At 56.0% G+C, this 20,186-nt stretch overlaps 1 protein-coding gene and 1 pseudogene across 2 annotated transcripts in view; both read left to right on the forward strand.

Annotated features, from left to right (window-relative positions):
* The window catches only part of LOC108545069 (receptor-type tyrosine-protein phosphatase V-like), a 22,707-nt pseudogene extending 13,831 nt beyond the window's left edge, over positions 1–8,876 (forward strand).
* Positions 8,877–11,412: 2,536 nt separating this feature from the next.
* Positions 11,413–20,186, forward strand: part of LGR6 (leucine rich repeat containing G protein-coupled receptor 6) — a 124,215-nt gene continuing 115,441 nt past the window's right edge. For both annotated transcript variants that reach the window (XM_017896505.1, XM_017896506.1), the window contains exon 1: positions 11,413–11,889. In XM_017896505.1, the coding sequence (XP_017751994.1) occupies positions 11,678–11,889 (212 nt within the window). In that variant the 5' untranslated portion in view covers positions 11,413–11,677. The remainder of the gene's footprint in view (positions 11,890–20,186) is intronic.

The following is a 20,186-nucleotide window of genomic DNA, read 5'->3' on the forward strand; positions in this document are numbered from 1 at the left end:
GGGGGGTGGGGGGGGGAAAAAAAAAAAAAAAAAAAGGGTAAAAAAACGGGGGAAATTAATTTTAGTGACATTTTGTTTAAACCAAAATATCTAAAATATCAACATGTGACCCATTAAAACACTTTTTTTTTTTTTTTTGAGACAGAGTCTTTCTCTGTTGCCCAGGCTGGAATGCAGTGGCGTGATCGTGGCTCACTGCAACCTCTTCCTCCCAGGTTCAAGTGATTCTCCTGCCTCTGCCTCCTGAGTAGCTGGAATTACAGGCACCCACCACCACACCCAGCTAAGTTTTGTATTTTTAGTAGAGACAGAGTTTCACCGTGTTGGCCAGGCTGGTCTTGAACTCCTGACCTCAAGTGATCCATCTGCCTTAGCCTCCCAGTGTTGGGATTATACGCGTGAGCCACTGCGGCCGGCCAAAAACACTTCTAATGAGATATTTTACATTCTTTCCTTTCTTACTATGTCTTTGAAATCTGGTGTGTATTTTACACTTACAGCAAATCATAAGTTGGAATTGCCATATTTCGAATGTTCGGTAGCTACTGTATAAGGACAGTGCAGTTCTAGAAAGTCCAGGAAACCAGGCCTCTACCAGCTTTCTTTTCTTTTGATGGTGTCAGGGAAGGGAGTGGGGTCTTTGGGGCATCCTGAGGAGCTGGGGTCAGGGAGGGGTTGCCAGGTGTTCCCAGTTCCCATCCAGATGTTCCCCCAAGGCAGCCATGTCTGGCCTCAGTTTGATATCTGGGACTACTAGGGTAGAGGGGGTTTGTCACTCTACCCTTCACCCAGAGGGTCTCAGGTCTAGGAGAGCTTGGCATGACCCCCAGCGTTTGTGGGACAAGGCTATGTTCCACTCTTCCCTTCTCTCCACAGAGCCCCGGGCCAGTGTCCCCCCCGCAGCAGTGCCCCTGCCGGTAGTGGAGGGCCTCATGGCCGGCTGTGTCCTCACCATCTGTGCTGTGCTGGGCCTGCTGTGCTGGAGGAGGGTGAAGGGGCAGAGGTGAGTGGGAGGGAAGGCTGGGGGCTGGAGAGAACTTCATGACCAGAGTGGGCCAGCTCCCTGCCCCTGGGGCTGCCTCCCATGTGCCCCCATGTGCCTTCCCGTTTTCCCAAGAGCTGACAGCTTACAACCTGCGGTGAGCGCATTTTCCTGTGCCGCTCTGCCTTGTGGGGACCATGGTGGCACTGCTGAAGCTCCCCTGGCCCTCACTCTGCTGTGACTGTGTCCCAGTCAGGGGGTTGCAAGGCTCTGCCAGACCCCCATTCTTCTTCTTCAGCCACCATACCTCCCCAAATACCTTTTCAATGCCTGGACCTCTCGCTCCCCACTCCTCTCTGCCCACGTGCCCCCTTCCTCCTCCAAATGCACTCATACATAAGTCAGGGCTTTCCAGAGAAACAGAACCAACAGGGTGTGTGTGTGTGGAGAGAGGAGAGAGGAGAGCAGGGAGAGAGAGGACGGAAGGTGGGGGAGAAGAGAGGAGAGGGAGAGGGGGGAAGAGAGAGATGTTGAGGAGTTGGCTCATGTGATTGTGGTGACTTGGTGAGTCCAGGAATCTGGGGTAGACCAGCAGGCCAAAGGCTCAGGGAAGCATCTGGAGGCAGCCTGCTGCCGGGATTCCTTCTTGCTCAGAGAAGGTCAGTCTTTGTTCTATGAAAGCCTTCGACTGATTAAATGAGGCCCAGCCACATTAGAGTTTACTCAGCCAACCATTTCAAATGGTTTTTTTTTTTTTTTTTTTTTTTGAGACGGAGTCTCGCTCTGCCACCCAGGCTGGAGTGCAGTGGCCGGATCTCAGCTCACTGCAAGCTCCGCCTCCCGGGTTTACGCCATTCTCCTGCCTCAGCCTCCGGAGGAGCTGGGACTACAGGCGCCCGCCACCTCGCCCGGCTAGTTTTTTGTATTTTTTTAGTAGAGACGGGTTTTCACCGTGTTAGCCAGGATGGTCTCGATCTCCTGACCTCGTGATCCGCCTGCCTCGGCCTCCCAAAGTGCTGGGATTACAGGCTTGAGCCACCGCGCCCAGCTCAAATGTTAATCTCATACAAAAAACACCTTCATGGAAACATCCAGAATAATGTTTGACCAACCTTCTGAGCACTGTGACCCAACCCAGTTGACACAAAATTAACCATCACACACACGTTCTCCAGTTCCCACCTTCTCCCTGACTAACCATGTAGATGGTATCAGGCCATAGGTCTTTCCCTCATGTCAACCTCCTGTAGGGGTCGGGGGTGCATAGGGGTGAGGGAGTGGGGAGGTGCTGGGTGGTGGGAGATGTAATGGGAAAGATAGCCTGGGGCTGACATTAACTGAGCACTGGCTGTGCACAGGAGCCCTCCTCAGGACCTGGGGAGGGAGTCTATGAGACTCACGCATGTGTGTGTGTGCACATGCATACATGTCCCCTGCCCCTTCTCTGTTCTTCCACGTTGGTGGTTTGTAGCCCAGGCTGGGCGTTGGAGGAGCTTGCTGGAAATGCACACTGTTCCACACCCAGGGTGCAGTTCAGGATCCGCGTTTCCAACAGGCCCTCAGGTGATCAGGTTGTGCTGCCAGGACTGAGGTCCCCTGCTCTGTACCTGTCACCCAGGGGAGGTCAGGGCAGGACTCTGCAAACCTAAGGCTGGAAGGCTACCCTCTCCCCCTCCCACCAGGTGGACCCACCGGCCCATCCCTATCCACAGAGCCAGGAGGCCAAGAGTGCTCATGCGCACCAGGCTTTCTTTTTGGAATTCGAGGTAAGGCCTCTACCACCCTTGGGCTCAGAGGAGGAAAGACTGGGACCTGTCTGAAGGTCTGGAGGAACTCCCAGTTGCACACTTGCCCCTATTGCCCCTCTCCTGGCATGGGGTGAGATGGGTCTACTTCAGCAACCAGTGCCTGCCTTTGATCCCTGCAGGAGCTGAAGGAGGTGGGCAAGGAGCAGCCCACACTGGAGGCTGGGCTGGTGGTGCCAACACCACCAAGAACCGTTACCCACATGTGCTACCCTGTGAGTGCTGGGGACAGGAGAGAAGGCATGGCAGAGGGCTAGGGCTTGGCATAGGGGCGGGGGGCTTCATGTGCCCAGCCCTGAATGTACAGCTTTCACTTTCTGCAGATGACCACTCCACGGTCAGGCTGACCCGGCTGGAGGGAGATCCACACTCTGACTACATCAATGCCAACTTCATCCCAGTAAGGGCCACCAGTGAGGCTGTCCATGGGATCTGGGATCTGCTCAGGAGATGGACTGGTTTGCAGGCCACACTGTCCTTCATTAGCTGTAGCAGCTCTCTAGGAGATCACCAGCTTGGGCTTCATGAGCTCAGTCCAGCAGGTGTCTAGCAAGGGTCTACTGTGTGCTGGGCTCTGTGCTGGACTCTGTGCTGGGCCTGCAGGAGGCAGAGCTGAGTTAGCCACATTTCCCACCTTCAAAGGAGCACATGGGCACATATGTGACATTCACACATTGTGACAAGGGCTGTAATAGAGGAAAAAACACCGTACTCAGGGCACATGTAGGAAGGAGAAATTTCCTCCCCCTGAGGAATCAAGAAAGGCTTCCCAGAGGAGGGGACATTTGATTTATTGAAGGATGAGTAACATTTTGATAAGTGATGAGAGAGGGAAGGACATTCTGTTGACTGGAAGGAGCAGCCAGAGAACAGCCAGGCAGTAACGTTCAGGCAGTGTGTGTGTGTGTGGCGGGGAATAGTGCGTAGGGGTGAGGGAATGGGGAAGTGCTGGGTGGTGGGAGATGTAATGGGAAAGATAGCCTGGGGCTGAATGAAGGAGGGCTTGATTGTTAGGCTGAGGGCTTTGGACTCTATTTGGTGGGTAACGGGGAGCCATAGAAGATTTTTGAGCACGGAAGAAACGCAGTTTGGTTTTAGGAAGGCGCCTCTGGGTGGGTGAAGAGGGTGACCTAGGTGGGCTATTTAATGCATGTCAGTATCTTGTTGTTTTCATTGGGGTTTTTCTTGTCCCTTTGGGGCGGGACAGGGATGGGGTGGTGTCTCTGAAGTCAGCCCTCCTGGTTTGCATTCTGGGTGCACATGTGTTCGTGTGTTTGGACGCATGCAGGTGTGTGCACAGCATCCTCACTCCTGGAGGTCGAATGTTGGAAATCTGCTGTGTGCTTCACACCAAGCATCGCCCGTTAACATGTTCCTGACCTCTGTCCCCTACACCCCAGGGCTACACCCATCCACCCACAGGAATTCATTGCCCCTCAGGGGCCTCTCAAGAAAATGCTGGAGGACTTCTGGCGGCTAGTGTGGGAGCTGCAGGTCCGCGCCATCGTCGTGCTGACTGTCGGCATGAAGTACGGGAGGGTGAGTGCGCCTTGCAGTCTCCTGAAAAGGCCACTAGGTGGCGCACGTTCTCCTTGTGGGAAGGGTCCCATTGGCATCTTCCCACAGGGAAGGCGGGGCAGACTGGAGTGAGGCCAATCAGGCCTGGAGGGTGGTGGAACCACCTCCCACTCAGACCCAGGATGGGGTCGTCCCTGGGATGGGGAGGCAGTGGGAGGAACCAGGTATGTAAGCTCCCAGCTTGGCTTAGTTTCTGCGGGCTTCTTGCTCTGGGCAGAGAAGGCACCAAGGGGTAGGGACTGCCCAGGGCTGGTGTCAAAGGTACCATCATGGATCATTCCTTTTGATAAGCCTGGCAGATGCAGGGCCGTGGGACACACAGAGAGGCTGCCGAGTCTGTCCTCTTGCTGGAGCAGTGAGCCCAGGGCCAATGGCTGCTGAATAAGGGCTGTCCTGTTTGGCACAGGAGCTTAGCAGCTGACTCAGAATCCTGAGTGTCATGAGAGGTCTGAGGGCAAGGCTGCCGGAGCCCAGGCAAGGGAAAGTGGCTCCTGGAGGAGGGAGCCTTGGAGCTGGGTCATTACAAAGAGCAGAATCCCAGCAGAGTGGCAGGGACCAGAAAGGTGGGTAGGGAGGGGTGAGACTGGGTAAAGCCGGGGGCAGCAGTGACAGGGCTGGACCCACAGCCGCCCTTCCCCTCTCCAACCCTCTGGCCCCAGGTGCTGTGTGAGCATTACTGGCCGGCAGACTCTACCCTGGTCATCCGTGGTCACATCACCATCTACCTCCTGGCCAAGGAGCCTGAGGATGAGTAGACCAAGCGGGAATTCCAGCTGCAGCACATGCGTGCCCTGAGGATGAGCAGGTGGGACAGGCTTTAGAGCTGAGATCCCTGAGATGGTTGCCTCACCTCCTGGGTCCCTGGAGCCCTCTCTTTCTGAGGACAACAAGCACTCAGCCACACCCAGGGAAGTGTGTGTTTGGAAGGGGTAGGGAGGCACAGAGAAGGTTAAGGGCTTATCTGAGGCCACACAGTGAGGGAAAGGAAAAGCAGGGGAGACATGATGGTTCCTGACCTCCCCCATGCCAGCTCAGGGTTCCTGCCTCACCCCATGCCCCCTGTGTCCATCTGCCTTCCCAGGTTGTGCACTCCTGGGGTAGGAAAGCCGGGGACCTGAATCACTCCTCTGCCCTGCACCCTCTATATGCAGAGGTTACCCAGGAAGCTAGAGAAGGACCCCAGGGCTCAGGAAGCATCCTGAGGGGGGAGACATAACTGCCACCCTCAAGGAACAGTTGGTCTGCATCACCCCTGCCCTTGGGCAGCTGGGGAAGAAAGCGTGAGGTCTGTGGCACAGGAGCCTGGAATTAGGAAGATAAGGAACAGCAACAGGGCCCCTCTGCCTCCTTGCCCCCTTCCCACCCCCTTCTCAGGTTGCCCAGCAACAGCAGCAGAGGGTGAAGCAACTACGGTTCACCACCTGGCCCAACCACAGCATCCTCGAGGCCCCCAGCTCCCTGCTCGCCTTTATGGAGCTGGTACAGGAGCAGGCAAGGGCCACCCAAGGCATGGGACCCATCCTGGTGCACTGCAGGTGAGGGCAGGTGTGTGCATAGGGTGGAGAGCCCCCTGCCTGGCCTGGGGATATGGGGAGCTCTTGGACTGTGGGGAGATCTGGGAACATGGGCAGCCCCTTCGCCCATTCAGCTCCTCAGGGGCTGCCCGTGCAGTGTGGGCATGAGCCGGACGGGCACCTTCGTGGCCCTGTCGAGGCTGCTGCAGCAGCTGGAGGAGGAGCAGATGGTAGACATGTTCTGTGTCTGCACCCCGGATGCACCGGCCCCTCATGATCCAGGCCCCGGTGAGGGCCTCGCAGGCTGGGCTGGGCAGCTGGGACCCTGAAGGAGTGGGAGGGAAGTGGGTGGCCACGGGACTACAGGAGGGACCAGGAAAGAGAGCTCATGGGGCACACAGAAGACCCTGGGGAGAGGGTTTCAAAAACATCACCATCCTATCTGAGCTGTGCTTCCTGTTCTGTGAAAGGGGAGGTGGCACAGGACCCTGTCAGCATTGACACCATGGGACGGTGGAAGGAAGGTTTCTCAGTGGCTCCCTCTTCCCTCCTACCCCATCCCTGCCTTGCTGGTCAGGGCCTGGAAAATCTCCCTGCAGGCCCCCCTCGCTTCTCTCGGAGCAGCCTGATGCCCCTCCCCCTGGCAGAGCCAGTACGTCTTCCTGCACAGCTGCCTACTGAACAAGATTCTGGAAGCGCCCTCCAACATCTCTGAGTAAGTCCCAGCTTCCCTGTGCCTCCCACAGGCAGGCTCCCTGCTCCTGTTCGTGGGCAGAGCCGAGCAGACTAGAATGGGGAGCTGGGGAACCTTGAGTGCCTTCTCCCTCTTCAACCCCTCAACGAGGTCCTGGCCCATCTCTGTGATGAAATTCATGCAGGCTTGTGCCAAGAGGGCAGCCAATGCCAACGCTGGCTTCTTGAAGAAGTACGAGGTACACTTCAGACCAGGAAGTGGGTGACAGCCAAGGGCAGCCTTCCCCTGTGGAGCCAGCCCTGCAGTGGGACCTCCCAGCTCAGGGCACCCATCTCCTTCCCAGCTCCTGCTGCAAGCCATCAAGGACGAGGCTGGCTCTTCCGCGCCCCCTCCTGGCTATGAGCAGGACAGCCCCATCTCCTGTGAGTCTCACTGCGGACCCTGGGGAGAGGCAGGGGGCCAGCGCGGGCTGGGGGGCCTCTGGCAGCTTCACCCTCACTGTCTTCCCTCAGATGACTGTTCTCAGGGACAGTTTTCTCCGGTGGAGGAGAGCCCCCCCGACGACATGCCCGAAGCCTGGCTCTTCCCTGTGACATGATGCTGCTTTTGCCACTGTTTCCTGCCCTCTCTGACCACCTGTACTTCCCAGGCTGGGGCTGCTGGGGGCTCCCAGAGTTGTGGGCTGGACAGGGGACACCCTCAGTCTCTGGAAGCCCATGAGCTGTGCTCTGCAGCATGGGCCCTCTGGCCGTGACCATGTGGTGCTGACTGGCCCCGCAGGGCCAGAGGAGCTCTGGAAGCTGGTGTGGCAGCACGGGGCTCATGTGCTTGTCTCTGGGTGCCCACCCGATGCCACGGAGAAGGTGACAGAGCAGAGGACAGAGGAAGGGAGGCTCAGGAGTTAGGGCTGAGGATGGAGGCGGGGAGTTTGCGATGCTGTCTGTCACCAAGGCAGGGGCAGAGATCTCAGGAAGTTGCTTGAGCTTGGTCCCAGCCACAGGAGTTCTGGCCAATGGAGATGCAGCCCATTGTCACAGACATGGTGACAGTGCACTGGGTGGCCGAGAGCAGCACAGCAGGCTGGCTCTGTACCCTCTTCAGGGTTACACATGTAGGTGTTGGGCCACAGGGCATGGGATGGTGTGTGGCGGAAGAGTCATGTGCGGGCTCCCTCTGCCCTCTCCAGCATCAATGCCGATCACGTCTCTGCCCCAGGACAGCAGGAAGGAAAGGGAGGTGCAGAGGCTGCAGTTTCCATACCTGGAACCTGGGCGTGAGCTGCCTGCCACCAACCTGCTGCCCTTCTTGGCTGCTGTGGGCCCGTGCTGCTCTCGGGGCAACAGCAAGAAGCCGGGCACACCGCTCAGCCGCTCCAGGTGGTGTTGGACAACGGTCTTGGGGGAGTGGACACTGGAAGCTCCTCCCTGCCCCTCTGGCATAGCCTCAGATCTCCCTGAGCCCTGCTTGGGTTGTGGGTGGAAAGGACACAGTCTCACAATGGCCCCCTGTCTTCTCCACACCCCACCCTGTCCTCAGGAATATGGTGGGAATTTACCGCCTCCCTCCCTGGGCCCAGGCTGGCTGACCAAGTGTTCAGTGTCCCTTCTCAGTCCCTGTGCCCAGGTTGGGTTTCCCCACATCCCCGTCCCCCCCGCCATATCCCCTTTAGGTACCTCATCCAACTCTAGGTCATTTGCAGCAATGGTACGACCCAGCTGGGCACCTTCCTGGCCATGGAGCAGCTGCTGCAGCAGGCAGGGTCTGAGTGCACCATGGATGTTTTTAACGTGACCCCGCAGTGGTCTCAGGCCTGTAGCCTTACGACCCCAGCGCTGCTGAGAGGTGACCAGAGGCAATGGGGCTGAGGTGGGGGCATGGGGGCTCAGTTGTGGGAAGGGGCAGGGGATGAGGGAGCTTCTGCCCAGGCCTCTAGGCACCACCACCCGGGTAGCCACCAGGTGGTGCTGTGGACCGCCGTGTGCTCTCCCAGCTGGAGCCCTAGGGGTTGGGGCACACAAGGGAGCCTTTTTCTGTTAGATTAGGGCAGGCGGGGCGAGCCTTCTAACTCTGTGTCCATCTCCAGGAGCAGTATATCTACCTCTACAACTGTCTGAACAGTGCGCTGGCAGACGAGCTGCCCTGAGTTGGCACTAGTCACCGTGCAGTGTCAGAGCAGGAGAGGTTTGTGCCCTGCTGGATGGGGACAGCATTCCTGACACGTCCACATGGGCCTGGGCTCCCTGGAAGGGCGGCCTCCACTGGGCCCTGTGCTGCAAAGGGACAGGGTCTCGGAATAAAGACATGTGGCCAAGCGTGAGACTCAGTGTGTTCTGTCTGTCCATCCTCAGACGTGAGTCCAGTGCGTGGGTCTTGTGCGCAAACATGGAGCCGGGATGGAAACTAGGACCTGGAGTCTGGCTGAACTAAGTGACCTATGGCCCCTATGCTGTTGGTTTTTCCCATGGAGCAGTCCTGTCCCCGCTAATCCTCCAGTTTCTCAGCTTCCTCAGACTTTGGTCTCTCCACGTCTAGTTTCCTGTGGTGCTAAGCCCTGGATTCAGAATCACAGCTCCAAATTGTTCGTCCTCTGCCCCACTACCCTGCAAGCGCCACCCTGTATACAGTAGGGTTTATCCTGTTTCCTACTTCCCTTCTCCTGCCATGCCCAGCCTTCTCTACCTGCCAGAGCCCCCAGGGGCCACCCTTAGCCCTCGACCAGGGTGGAGGTGTCAGAGCTACCCTGTTACTCAGAAGGCAGACACTGGAGGCACCCCTCAGATGGAGTTGCCAAGTTTTCTCTGCTCCTTCCCTGTCTCCTCCTTCCTCCCCTCCACATAGGAGGAGGTGGGGGAGAAAGCAGGGAGAGCATATGGAGAAAGGAAAAACCAGGAGGAGCAGCAGAGACCAGAAAAGAGGGTGGGGAGGTAGCTGTCTGTCCCACACACTCTAGGACTGCACTGCATACCATCTACATGATTGCTGGTGGCTGCATGAGCTCCTGCCTGCCTCCCTGGTCAGGCTGCAAGTTTCCAGGTGCAGTGCCTGATGCTGGACACTAACTGCCCCTGGTGGAAGGCCCTGGGAGGACGCAGAGAAAGCCTGGGCAGATCAGAGCAAGAGTCCCTGAAATGGAGTTGGGTCTCCCCAAGGGGAAGCGGGGAGAGCTCTTGGGCCAACCTGAGTTCCTACTAACATGCAATGGGTCAGAAGTCAAGGGAGGGTCCTTCTCAGGCCTGGTTGAAGAAGGGTACAGAGGTCGTGCTGGCTGCTCAGCCGGGAGCTTTCCCAGAATGAGACTGAGCACTGGTCCCCTCCCAGAAGGACTGAGTGTTGGTGTCCTCCGTATGCCTTGTTTATCAGGAGCTGAGGGCTGGGCCCCCAATGACCCTCGCAAAAGCAGGCTAGAGGCTCTGCTCTGAGCTGCCCAAGTCTGTCTCAAGCAGCTGCTGCTGAGGTTGCTCAACCATGGCTTTTCCACTCTGGGAAAATCTCACATTGGAGCAGCAGGAGCTGCAAATGAGATGGAGCCGAGGCTGTGGTTGAGTGAAGGAAGTGCAGGCTGACCTGTGGTAGCTTTCTGCCATAGGGCAGAGGTGGCTCTATCTGTGGGTCTTTCTGGTCATGTAGGCCCATCCCCTGGCCTTCCTATGAGGCTCATCTTCTACTTTCAGCGCCATGGCACCAACTGGAGGCCTAGGGTCAGGGTCTGCTTATTTCTTGGTCCAGCTATGCAGCCCCTCTAGCCCTGGGAGGTTATCGGAGAGTGGAGAGGTGTTGATGAGAGGATCCTGGCATGTGGAAGTACAGGGTGGAAGAAATCCTGGATGCCTCTGAGGTCCCAGGTTTCTGGTATACCCTCTGGCTGGACCATGGGCAGACGGGGCAAAAAAGGAAGGAGGGGGGCCCACAGCCTGCTCTAGCTCTGCGCTGGGGCTTGGCTCAGCATGGGGATAGACCAGAGAGAGCAAGAAGGAAGCACAGCCAGCTCACTATGGTCTAAGGAGAGAACAGCGATTGACTTCAGTGTTAACCACCATGCCCCTTGCTCATCAGGGCTCTGGGGCCGACCAGGTCAGCCCCTTGTTGGGATTCCAGCCTCAGGGTGGCTGAGCTGCAGCTGCAGCATCCGGCCTCCAGGTGGCGCCAAACCGCTTACTTTGAGGCGGGCTCTGACAACCAGCTGAGCTGCCCGCAGTCCCTCAGCCTCCCGAAGTCCTGGGAGCGGGGATCAAGGTAGTCCCTGGCCCGTAAACCTGACAGAGGCTGCAGGAGTGCATTTCCACCCAGGGTGCACTCAGCTGGTGGAACTCCACACGCGTTTCTTTGGAGTCAAGGCGCGGCCTCTCAGTGAGGAGACTGCTCCTGGTTGCCCACTGTCGGGTCATCTCAGCTTGTAGTGGAACCCTGCACAGCCTGGCGTCTCCCAGAGTAGCCCCTCACTCCCCTCTCTCCTGTCCTAGAAGACAGGCCGAGGAGGGCGGACGAGTTCCAGCTCTGAGGCTGCCCCATCAGCTGTGTCACCCTGAACAAATCATTTCTCCTCTTGGGTCTCAATTTCCTCCAGTGTGAAACGTGTGAAACGTGGTGAAGGCACGAGGGGATCTCCTCTGGTCCCATGTGACCCCGTGGCTGTCCCCAAAGGGAAGAGGGTCCCCAACCCTGGGGCCAAGGCCCTGGGACACCCTTTCCAAACAAATGCACGTCTCTGACGGGCTGAGGTTTGCTCGCTTGGGTTTCTTTGCTTTCTTCCTTTTTTTTTTTTTTTTTCTTTCCTGGATGGAATTCCTGCCAGCTCCGAAGGAAGGAGGGAAGGGGAGCGAGCCGCAGAGTAGAAAGTTTCCTTGACTCCTCCTCCGGCTGGGTCTCCCTCCCTTGCCAAGCCCAGCCTGTGAAACCGAATAACGAAGATCACTCAACAATGCCTGCCCCTCTCTGACTGCACCGTCCCGGCGCTCCCACCACCGCCGCTGACGCCCAGCAGAGTCCCCGGGGCGGTCCCCACCGACGGCGCAGCCCACCGGGACCGGGAGGAAGCAGCTGCGGCCACCGCGCCCGTGCGTCCACACGCCCGCCCGCCAGGTGCCCCAGCAGCCCGGCTGCCGAGATGCCCAGCCCTCCCGGGCTCCGGGCACTGTGGCTTTGCGCCGCGCTGTGCGCCTCCCGGAGCGCCGGCGACGCCCCCCGGCTCGGCCCGGGGCCCACTGCTTGCCCGGCCCCCTGCCACTGCCAGGAGGACGGCATCATGCTGTCTGCCGACTGCTCTGAGCTCGGGCTGTCCGCCGTACCGGGGGACCTGGACCCCCTGACGGCTTACCTGTGAGTACTGCCCGTTCATCCCCACCTGGTCCTGCGGGCTGCTGGCTAGTGCCCAGTCTCGGCCTCAGCAGGGCACCTGCTTGCTTGGTGCCCTGGGGCATGGGTATCACGGAGAGGGTTCACCCCCTTCCAAGTTGACGGGTGCGGGACTGGGGAGGGGAGAAAAGTCTGAGACGAAATATCAGGTGAGCAGGGAGACCGGGCTTCCCTGACTTGGCTTCCCCATTGGCCTCCGTGCTTGTGGGCTCACTATGGGAGCCCAGGCTTGGCGAGGTGGGTTCTGGACCCTGAGCAGGAGGGTGCAGGGTTGACTGCCCCATCTCCTGTTGCTACATTCTCTTCTAGCAGAGCAGTGCCCGGGATGGTGGCTGAGGGTAAAGCTGACAGAACTGGAGGTGGAGGTGAGGGGAGCATGCCCCAGTGGGGTGGAAATAATGTCTGTTCTTCTGCCATGGTGAAGACAGCAGGGCTGTCACACTGAGGCTGGGTGGCCTTCGTGAGGGGGGGTTCCCAGAAGCTGGGAGGGGGGCCCTATCCACTCTTGTCTCCTTAGAAAGGGACTCTGCCAGCACCATCTCCCTTCACTGGGGCCTCCTGGCTCCCCCAGGGTCCTCCCTAAAGTCATGTCCCAAGAGGCTGTGTTGGAGACACTAATTTGTGGGCAGGCGCCGAGGCTGAAAACCAGAGAACCATTTTTAGCGTCTGAGTTGGGGTGAGATGGCGCGTGAAGGGGACCCTACTGGGGGCAGCTGTCCTGTCAGTCTGGCTCACAGAGCTTACCCTCAGAACTGGAGGGCTGGGGGCTCTGGCTGCTCACTACCTGGGCAGGAGGAGGGTGAGAGAGCACATTCCAGGCCACCTACCCACACCCCCAGCCCGGCTCTGGGGAAAGGACACCTCCTCCAGCCCAGGTCTGCAGGCCCCATCACCTTCCTCAGAGCAGCTGGGAGAAGGTGGGAAAGCCTGGGGCCTTCTGCTGAGGGCTAGGATCCTAGAGCTCCTTCTGGCCTGAGAGAGGCCCCTCATGGCTTTGGGGTTCCAACATGTCGGAGCTTAGAGGAAGAGGAGGTTGGGCGAATCTTTACAGGGGCCTAGCAAGAATTTGTGGAACTAAAAGGGTGCTCAGTGTTGGCAGTGTCCTGGTGGGAGGGAGAGGGTCCCAGATGGCAACTTTTCACGGGACTGCTCTCCAAATGTCCCTGTCCCCAGGTTGGGATGTCCCCCTCCACTCCAAAAGGCACAGGCTGTGGGCCAGGTGAAGGAGTGAGGAGGGAAAAATAATGTCCATCTTCCAGATGGACAAATGGAATCCTTCACAGTGCAGTGGGTGATGGCACAGGCAATCATGGGAATAAAGGTACCAAGTGCACAGAGCCTGGGCACTCAACATCTGGCAAAGCAGGGCAGGCTCCCGCCCCATCCCACACCCAAACCAGTCCTGCTTTCAGCAGTTTTCTATCCTGGGAGTATGTGACATTGGTTCATTTGAAGACAAGGTCCTGTAGCTGAAGAGTTTAGGCATGACTTCTGTGGAACCTTTCTCTGGGTGAGCCGAAGGAAGGTCCCTTGCCTAGGTTGAAGGGGCAGGGAAGATAAGGCCTTCCAGAGCTTCCTTTCCCAGCATTAAGTCTTCCTAGACTGGTTATAATGATCTTTTTTCTGGAAGGACTTGGGGAAGGAGGTACAGTGCCACCTTTGGAATTCAAGCATCCTACCATCCATGCTGGCAGAAGATTTTCCTGCTAGCTTGTCATAGTTCCCTCAGAGCTGTGAACTCTGCATTTGGGTTCAGTGGAGGTGGGGTTTTCTGAGCTGGTCTGTCTTCCTGGGGATTGAGAAACTCCCTCTCTCTCAAGACTCAGGGGATGCTTCTGAGTGGTGGAGAGAAGAGAGGGAGTGGGAACTAGAAAGAGTATGATGGGTCCTGAGGCAATGTGGGGAATTTAGCAGTGGGGTCTGGAATATTGGAAGGAGGTGGCAGAGGACCGTGTCCCCTGCTCTGGGCTGGGGAGGGGTCCCACGTGGATGGTGCATGAAGGATTCCTACAGTTGTCCTGAGGGTGGCTCAGAGGAGGAATTTTCTTTCTTTGCCCTCTCTGGAGAACGGCTCTACCACAAAGGCCCCTGAAGGTGGGGCTGAGGGCTGGCATGGAGAAGAGGCAGGGTGGGGAAGTCTTGGGGCTCTTTTCTCTTTTCAGCGATGTTAGGAGATGCCCAGCTTGGCCCTGCCCCATGTACCCCAGAGGACAGCACAGATTCGCATCTGATGATATAACCAGCAGTGCCTCTCTCTGGGTCACTCAAACCTTGGTTCCTACCTAGCTCTGCCTCCTACTGAGAGTCACTCACTGAACACCTCTAAACCTCAGGTTCTTCATGTGTACATGGAGAGGAGGAAGCAGGTTGCTGAGAGGATTAAATGAGATAATATGTTCAGTGAAAGTCCCCACAGTGCCTGATACCTGAGAGTGACTCTGAAATGGTGGCTAGTATTAGCATGCCTCCTATGGGTGCTCTGTGGAGGCGGAGGTACGCTACCAGGCCTCTCTACACTGGCGGGAAATTGAGCCTCGTGGGTGAGTGTAGAATTCAAGGGAATGGTTTGTGGCTGGAGGAAGAGAGCTGCGTGCTGGGGAGGTGAGTGTCAGGGCAACTCTTGATCAATACTTGGCTGGTTCTGGGGACCTGGAGCCCAACCAGTTGGTAAAAATTGGGGGTTGGGGATCGGGAGGGAGGGTGGGGACTTAGGTCCTCCTGACACAGAGTTGAGAATGAAAAATGTTAAAACACTGCAGGAAGTAGCAGACCAGAGAGGACTCGAAGATCCTTAGAAGGAGCCATAGACGGAACCATAGGAGGCTCCCAGGAGCTATGGGCTCCAGAAGGTGCCCGCAAGTCCGCTTGCACATTCCTTGACCTCGTCTCAATAAAAATGACTTCACATCTCTTCCCCCACTCCACGGCTGTGAGATTTTCTCCTTCTAGCCAGTACCTGTCATGAGGTTGGTGCTTCCACCTCTCCATCTTGGTTCTAGGGAAGACCAGGAAGGCATCTTTATAACCAACTGGTATTCTTTGCTTTGACAATCATGTCCAAAAACTATTACCACTTTTGGACTCAGTGCCAGCCCTGTTTGATCAAGGTTGGGAAGACAGACTTCAGATACTCACAATCCTTCATATGTCTCTCTTTTTTCAACAGTTTCCTCCTTAACTGTAGTCTCAGCGAGGCTCATTGACACTCACCGGGGTTTCAACATTCTGCCTGGCTGGGGCCTGTTCTGTAAATAGACCAAGGGGGATATGCAGCCCCTGGCTCTGGGACATCCAATCTGATGGTGATGAGAAGGCATGATGCCTCTTGTTCTATTATTTTTTCTTTCTTCTTTAAAAAAAAAAAAAAAAAAAAAGACCAGTAATGTGCTGACTTCATAACAAGGTTTGAGGGAGGCACTTCTCACACGTGAGCACAAAAACCCAATCGTCACGCTTCTTAACTACAAAAGGATCACTTCTTGTTCTATTCTATCGCATGTGCACACGATGCAGAGACAGGAGTACACAGACAGCATATAACTTGTTGAGCAGATAATCCCTGGAGTTGTTCCTGAGTAGAAAGATCTGGGTAGTTACTCTGGGCCCCCAGGCTGAGCAGTGTCAGTAAACAGATGGTGCCAGAAAAGGTGTCTCATACCTAGTTGTAAAAGACCTGAGGCTCATGCACTTGCAGTCCCACCTAAGCACCCATTTTCATTGCCCACTGCCAGCAGGGCTGAGGGCGGGCCACTACACCATGCAACCCCCACTTCAGACTGCTAATTGCTTTCTTGAGAATTCACTCCCTTTAAGATTGCCTGTGATAACTGATAACCACCTGACTTGTTTGAAAGGTTAGATGGTGTGTACATGTGTGTCTGTGTGTGTTTCTGCGTGTGTGTAGATACAGGGTAATTTACAGGGGATGTCTGTAAATTTGCCACATTTGCCACAACAAAGCAGAGTTCATGCTATCATTTACTAGCTATGTGACCCCCAGCCAGTTGATTAGCCCTTCTGTGACTTAGTTTCCTCACCTGTAAACAGGGTTAAGATCTACCTCGTAGGGTTGTTGTGTGGATTCACTGAGATGATGTTTGCAAAGGGTTTGTTATAATGTCTGGTCCATGGGAAGAGCTCAATAAATGTTAGCCAGTGTTGTTATTAGGGTGACCAGGGCCAAGAAATGTTAGTCATGGAAGTCTTCCTAGAGGAGGAAGTCTTGGAATTAGCATGGGAGGGAGGGAAGCAGGTCTGTTCTATGAAAGGTATAGGATAGGTGTGTGTGTGTAGTTGGGGCCTGTGAGAGGCAGAAGAAGCTGCCAAGAGGATGGAATGAGCTCTACTGGGAACCCAGAGTAATTTTAGGTTTTTTTTTTTTTTTTTTTTTTTTTTTGAGTATAGTCTAGAAAAACCAGGGAGGGGAAGGGAACACCTGATGGAAGAACCCAGCGTGCTCTCTTATATGGTCTAGAGATGAAGAAGCAGAGAAACAGGCGGCCTTAACAGGGGAGAGCCAGCCTTGCAGAGGATGTGTTGTGAATTGGGGGTGGAGGTGCCAATGCGCCAGGTCTCATTTCTCACTTCCAAGGCCACCCTTCCCTGGCCCAGTCTTAATCGCCCTTTCTAATAGATTCTAAGAGTTTGACTCCTCCTTCCGGAAACTTGGGGTTTGTGAGTTCTAATCTTCAGTCTCTCAGTTGCTATGAGACCCTGTGCAAGTCCCAAAACTTCTCTGTACCTCAATGTCCAGAGAAGCCATGTTTTGGATGAAAAACTAGAAAGTGGGAGAGGCAGGGAGCAACCCACTTTGAGTCTCCTGCTCCTGGTGCGGGACAGAGAAAGCTCCAGGGAGAGCTGCTCGGCAGCAGGCCGTGAGGGAAGAGAAGGAGGGAAGGGGAGGACCCAGGCAGCACCCAGACCAGGGTGGGGAAGAGAAGGGCAAAGGAGGGGTACAGTGACTCCAGGAAGTGGGGTCCTGTGGGGCTCTCTGGTGCCAGCCTTGCTCCAAAGTGGAGCCTAGTAGGGCGGGCCCATCAGAAGGCAGACCCGGGGGGTCGCCGGAGGTGGGTGAATGTGTGGGGGAGCCAACACCCCAGTTCAAAGGAAAGGCAGGAAACAGCCCTAGGCAAAAGAAAAAGGAAACCTCTCGGCTCTGGCAGCAGCGGGCATGGGGCGCGGCCGGGTGGGGCGGCTGGCGGAGGAGAAGAAAGCCTGGCTCAGAGCAGAGTTGGCCCCAGCCCGCCCCCACTCCACCCCGCCTTCCCCCCATTCCATGGGTTCTCAACCCTGATGGCCCCACACGCGCTGCAGCCTGCTTCCTGCACTGACCCATGCCCCCTCAGGGGAGAGACAGACGGGGCACAGAGGGCATCCGAATGGGGAGGCCCTGCTGGGCGCGGGCTCGAGTCTCAGCTCCACTGTTGATGAGCCGTGTCTTTGGGCAAATCACTTAACCACCCCCAAACTCCAGTTTCTCAGTCTTCAAAATGGAAACACTAATAGTATCTACCTCAAAGGGTTGTGAGGAGGAGCAAATGACACAAAGAAAGCAAAGGGTCTTTTACGTATAAGGGCTTACAAAACGTTCACTATTAATATAGCTTTTCTTAATGCCTTCAACTACAAATAAACTACCATGAAAAGGGCCCAGCAGAGCTACTGGCACAGGATGGGGAGTTAGGATGGCAGAGTCTCATCTTCTGGAGCCCCATCAGATCACCCTTCCTTCCCTCCCACCCTCCTTCTTTACTAACAAAGCCCCTCCCACTGACTTTCAGGGAAACAGGCCATTCAAGCAGCCAGTTCTGCTCTTGGGCTCCTGGGCGTGGATGATGGAGGAAGTGATCCTTCTCCCAGGCGATGCCCGGAGGAGCTGGGGCTAAGCCTGCCGCCTGGTGGGAGACTCTCCAAAGAGGAAGAATCTGGGCTTCTAGGTTAGCGCTGTCTGGAGAGTCCAGCTTCTCCCCAGAAATCGGAGTTCCTTGAAATTAGAGTTTCTCTGCTATATAGCCCAAGGAAAAGCAGGGGTGGATGGGGCATTTGGGATTGGGAGTGTTGTTGTGGGGGTGGGGAGGGTGGGGGGCAGACATGCCCTGGGGGGCCATGAGGATCTTCCTCTGAGCTCATCCTTAATGGGTTGTTTGACCTTAGGTTAGTGACTCACTATTGGGAGCAGGGCCAAGATCAAGGAGCCTGCCAGGGCTTCAGACACCTTGGGAAGGTGCAGGAGATGGGGTGGGGGAGACAATGCCAATCGCCCTTCCCCAGGTTGGAAATGGCAACTTCTTTCAGCCAAACTGAAATGAACTCACTGACCTGGGGGCTTCTGAGAATTGTGGGGGCCCCTTGTACTAACTAGTCCATTGGCAGAAATGGAGTGATCTCCAGTCCCTGATGACAATTCAGGTCTCTTCTCTCGCCCTTCAGACATGGAAGAACAGGTCCCAGGAGGAGAAAAACACCCGAGAGGCCAAACTTGGGCAGTGAGCAGAGAGTTATTTTGGAAGCAGCGAAAGGACATGGTGGGGGGAGAGCTCAGGGGTTGGCACTGTGCCCCCCGGAGCCATGCCAGAGCAGGCCACGGGCAGGCTGGCGGCTGGCGGGTTGGAGGGGCTGGGCCCGGCTACTTAAGGCACCTCCAGAACTGAAGTTTCCTTTGTGTCCCATCCCCAGTTCTCCCTTCTCTGCTACGATCTTTTTTCTCCTCCAGAAACCATCAGGGGATGCCTATGCTCTGTATCTTCAATTCCCCCCATCCCTGGGAGATCAGGGTTCTCTCTGATTAGCTGTGAGATGTGAATTTGAGGCTGGGACCGGGGAAGCACCTTGTGTCCAGCTCTCTGCCTCTCCTGTCTGCTCCAGCACGGTGAGGATACCTTCCTGTTTGATGTCTTCATTCCCTGGACTGTGATCTTCTTCCAGGAAGACACTAGCTCATCAGGAACGTTCATTCTTGGGACCCAGTCTCGATGGCCCCCATAGGTTCAGAGACACATACACAGGAATCCACCATCACCCTGGTGTCTCCTCCTTTATCAATAATAGTGATAACCAGCATTTACTGAATGATTGGCATGTGGCAAGAAGTGTGCGCAAGCACTTTATCTGCATCATCTCACATAAACCCCATGAGAGAGGTGCTAGTGTTATCCCCACTTGCCAGTGAGGAAACCAGGGCTTTTCAGTGTTAAGGAGCTTGCCTAAGACAACCTGCCACTAGTTGCTGGTAGGGGAATTTCAGCCCAGGCAGCCTCCCTCCTACCCACTTTATCTACTGCCTCTCAGAGGCCCACAGCTGAGGGGTTTCCAAGCTCCAAGCGAATGAGCAGGACTCTGGGTGTGTCAAAATCCCAGGCCAAGCAGCCTCTCAAAGCCTACTTACAATTCCTGTCTTTCTGGGGGAAGGATCAGTGGTTTGCCCCATTTCCCTCCCATCCACCAGCAGTGGTTTCTGGGAGCCCATCTATGGGGGCTGCTTGGAGGGGAAGGTATTGGGGCTCAGCACAGAAACTGGGGACTCTGGGGAGGGTAAGACGGAGTCCTTGAGCGTGGAGATTATCATCAGCATTGATGTTGAGGACCTACTGTCTGCTGGGTCCTCTGGGAGGCAGTCAGGGTGATGACTTCAGTGAGATACCAGCCAGGTGCATGTGAAAAGTGAACTCACTGTATCAGATAATCCCAGGAGCATCCAGGGAGGACCAGAGGTGAGGTCCATGGGCATTCAAGGGAGAAAGAGGACTGAGGTGGTCAGCGAAGGCCCACAGGAGAAGAAGCTTGAGTCCTGAAGACCAGAAGGATTTAATTCAGGGCCAGGAGAAGGGGAAGCCATGAGCCCAGGATAGAATGAGGAACCACACTGGGGCTTTCGTACTTCATCTCCATGACCTGTTCTGTCCCACTCCCTGGGGCAGCATGTTCTAGAGCAGGGCTTCTGCCCTTTTCACCTCAGGGAACACATTTTAAAAACAGACGCACAAACACACAAACACACAAACCCAATCCAAGGTGCTTAGCGTCCCGGGTAAACCAACAAGGCCTCTCGGGGAAAGGCACCCAGTTAACCCTGGGCAGCATCCAGCCATCCCAAGGCATAGGAGACCCCATCTGGACACACACCTGGAAGCACTGCTATAGAAGAAAGAGTGCATGTTTGCAGCCAAGCAGACACGGGTTCAAGGCTAGGCTCCAGCAGTAACCAGCTACGGCTGTGTGTTTCTTCACCTCTCTCAGCTTCTGTTTTCTTACTTTCAAAACGG

This window comes from Rhinopithecus bieti, unplaced genomic scaffold, assembly GCF_001698545.2.
Source record: "Rhinopithecus bieti isolate Rb0 unplaced genomic scaffold, ASM169854v2 scaffold_24392, whole genome shotgun sequence".
NCBI classification, from domain to species: domain Eukaryota; kingdom Metazoa; phylum Chordata; class Mammalia; order Primates; family Cercopithecidae; genus Rhinopithecus; species Rhinopithecus bieti.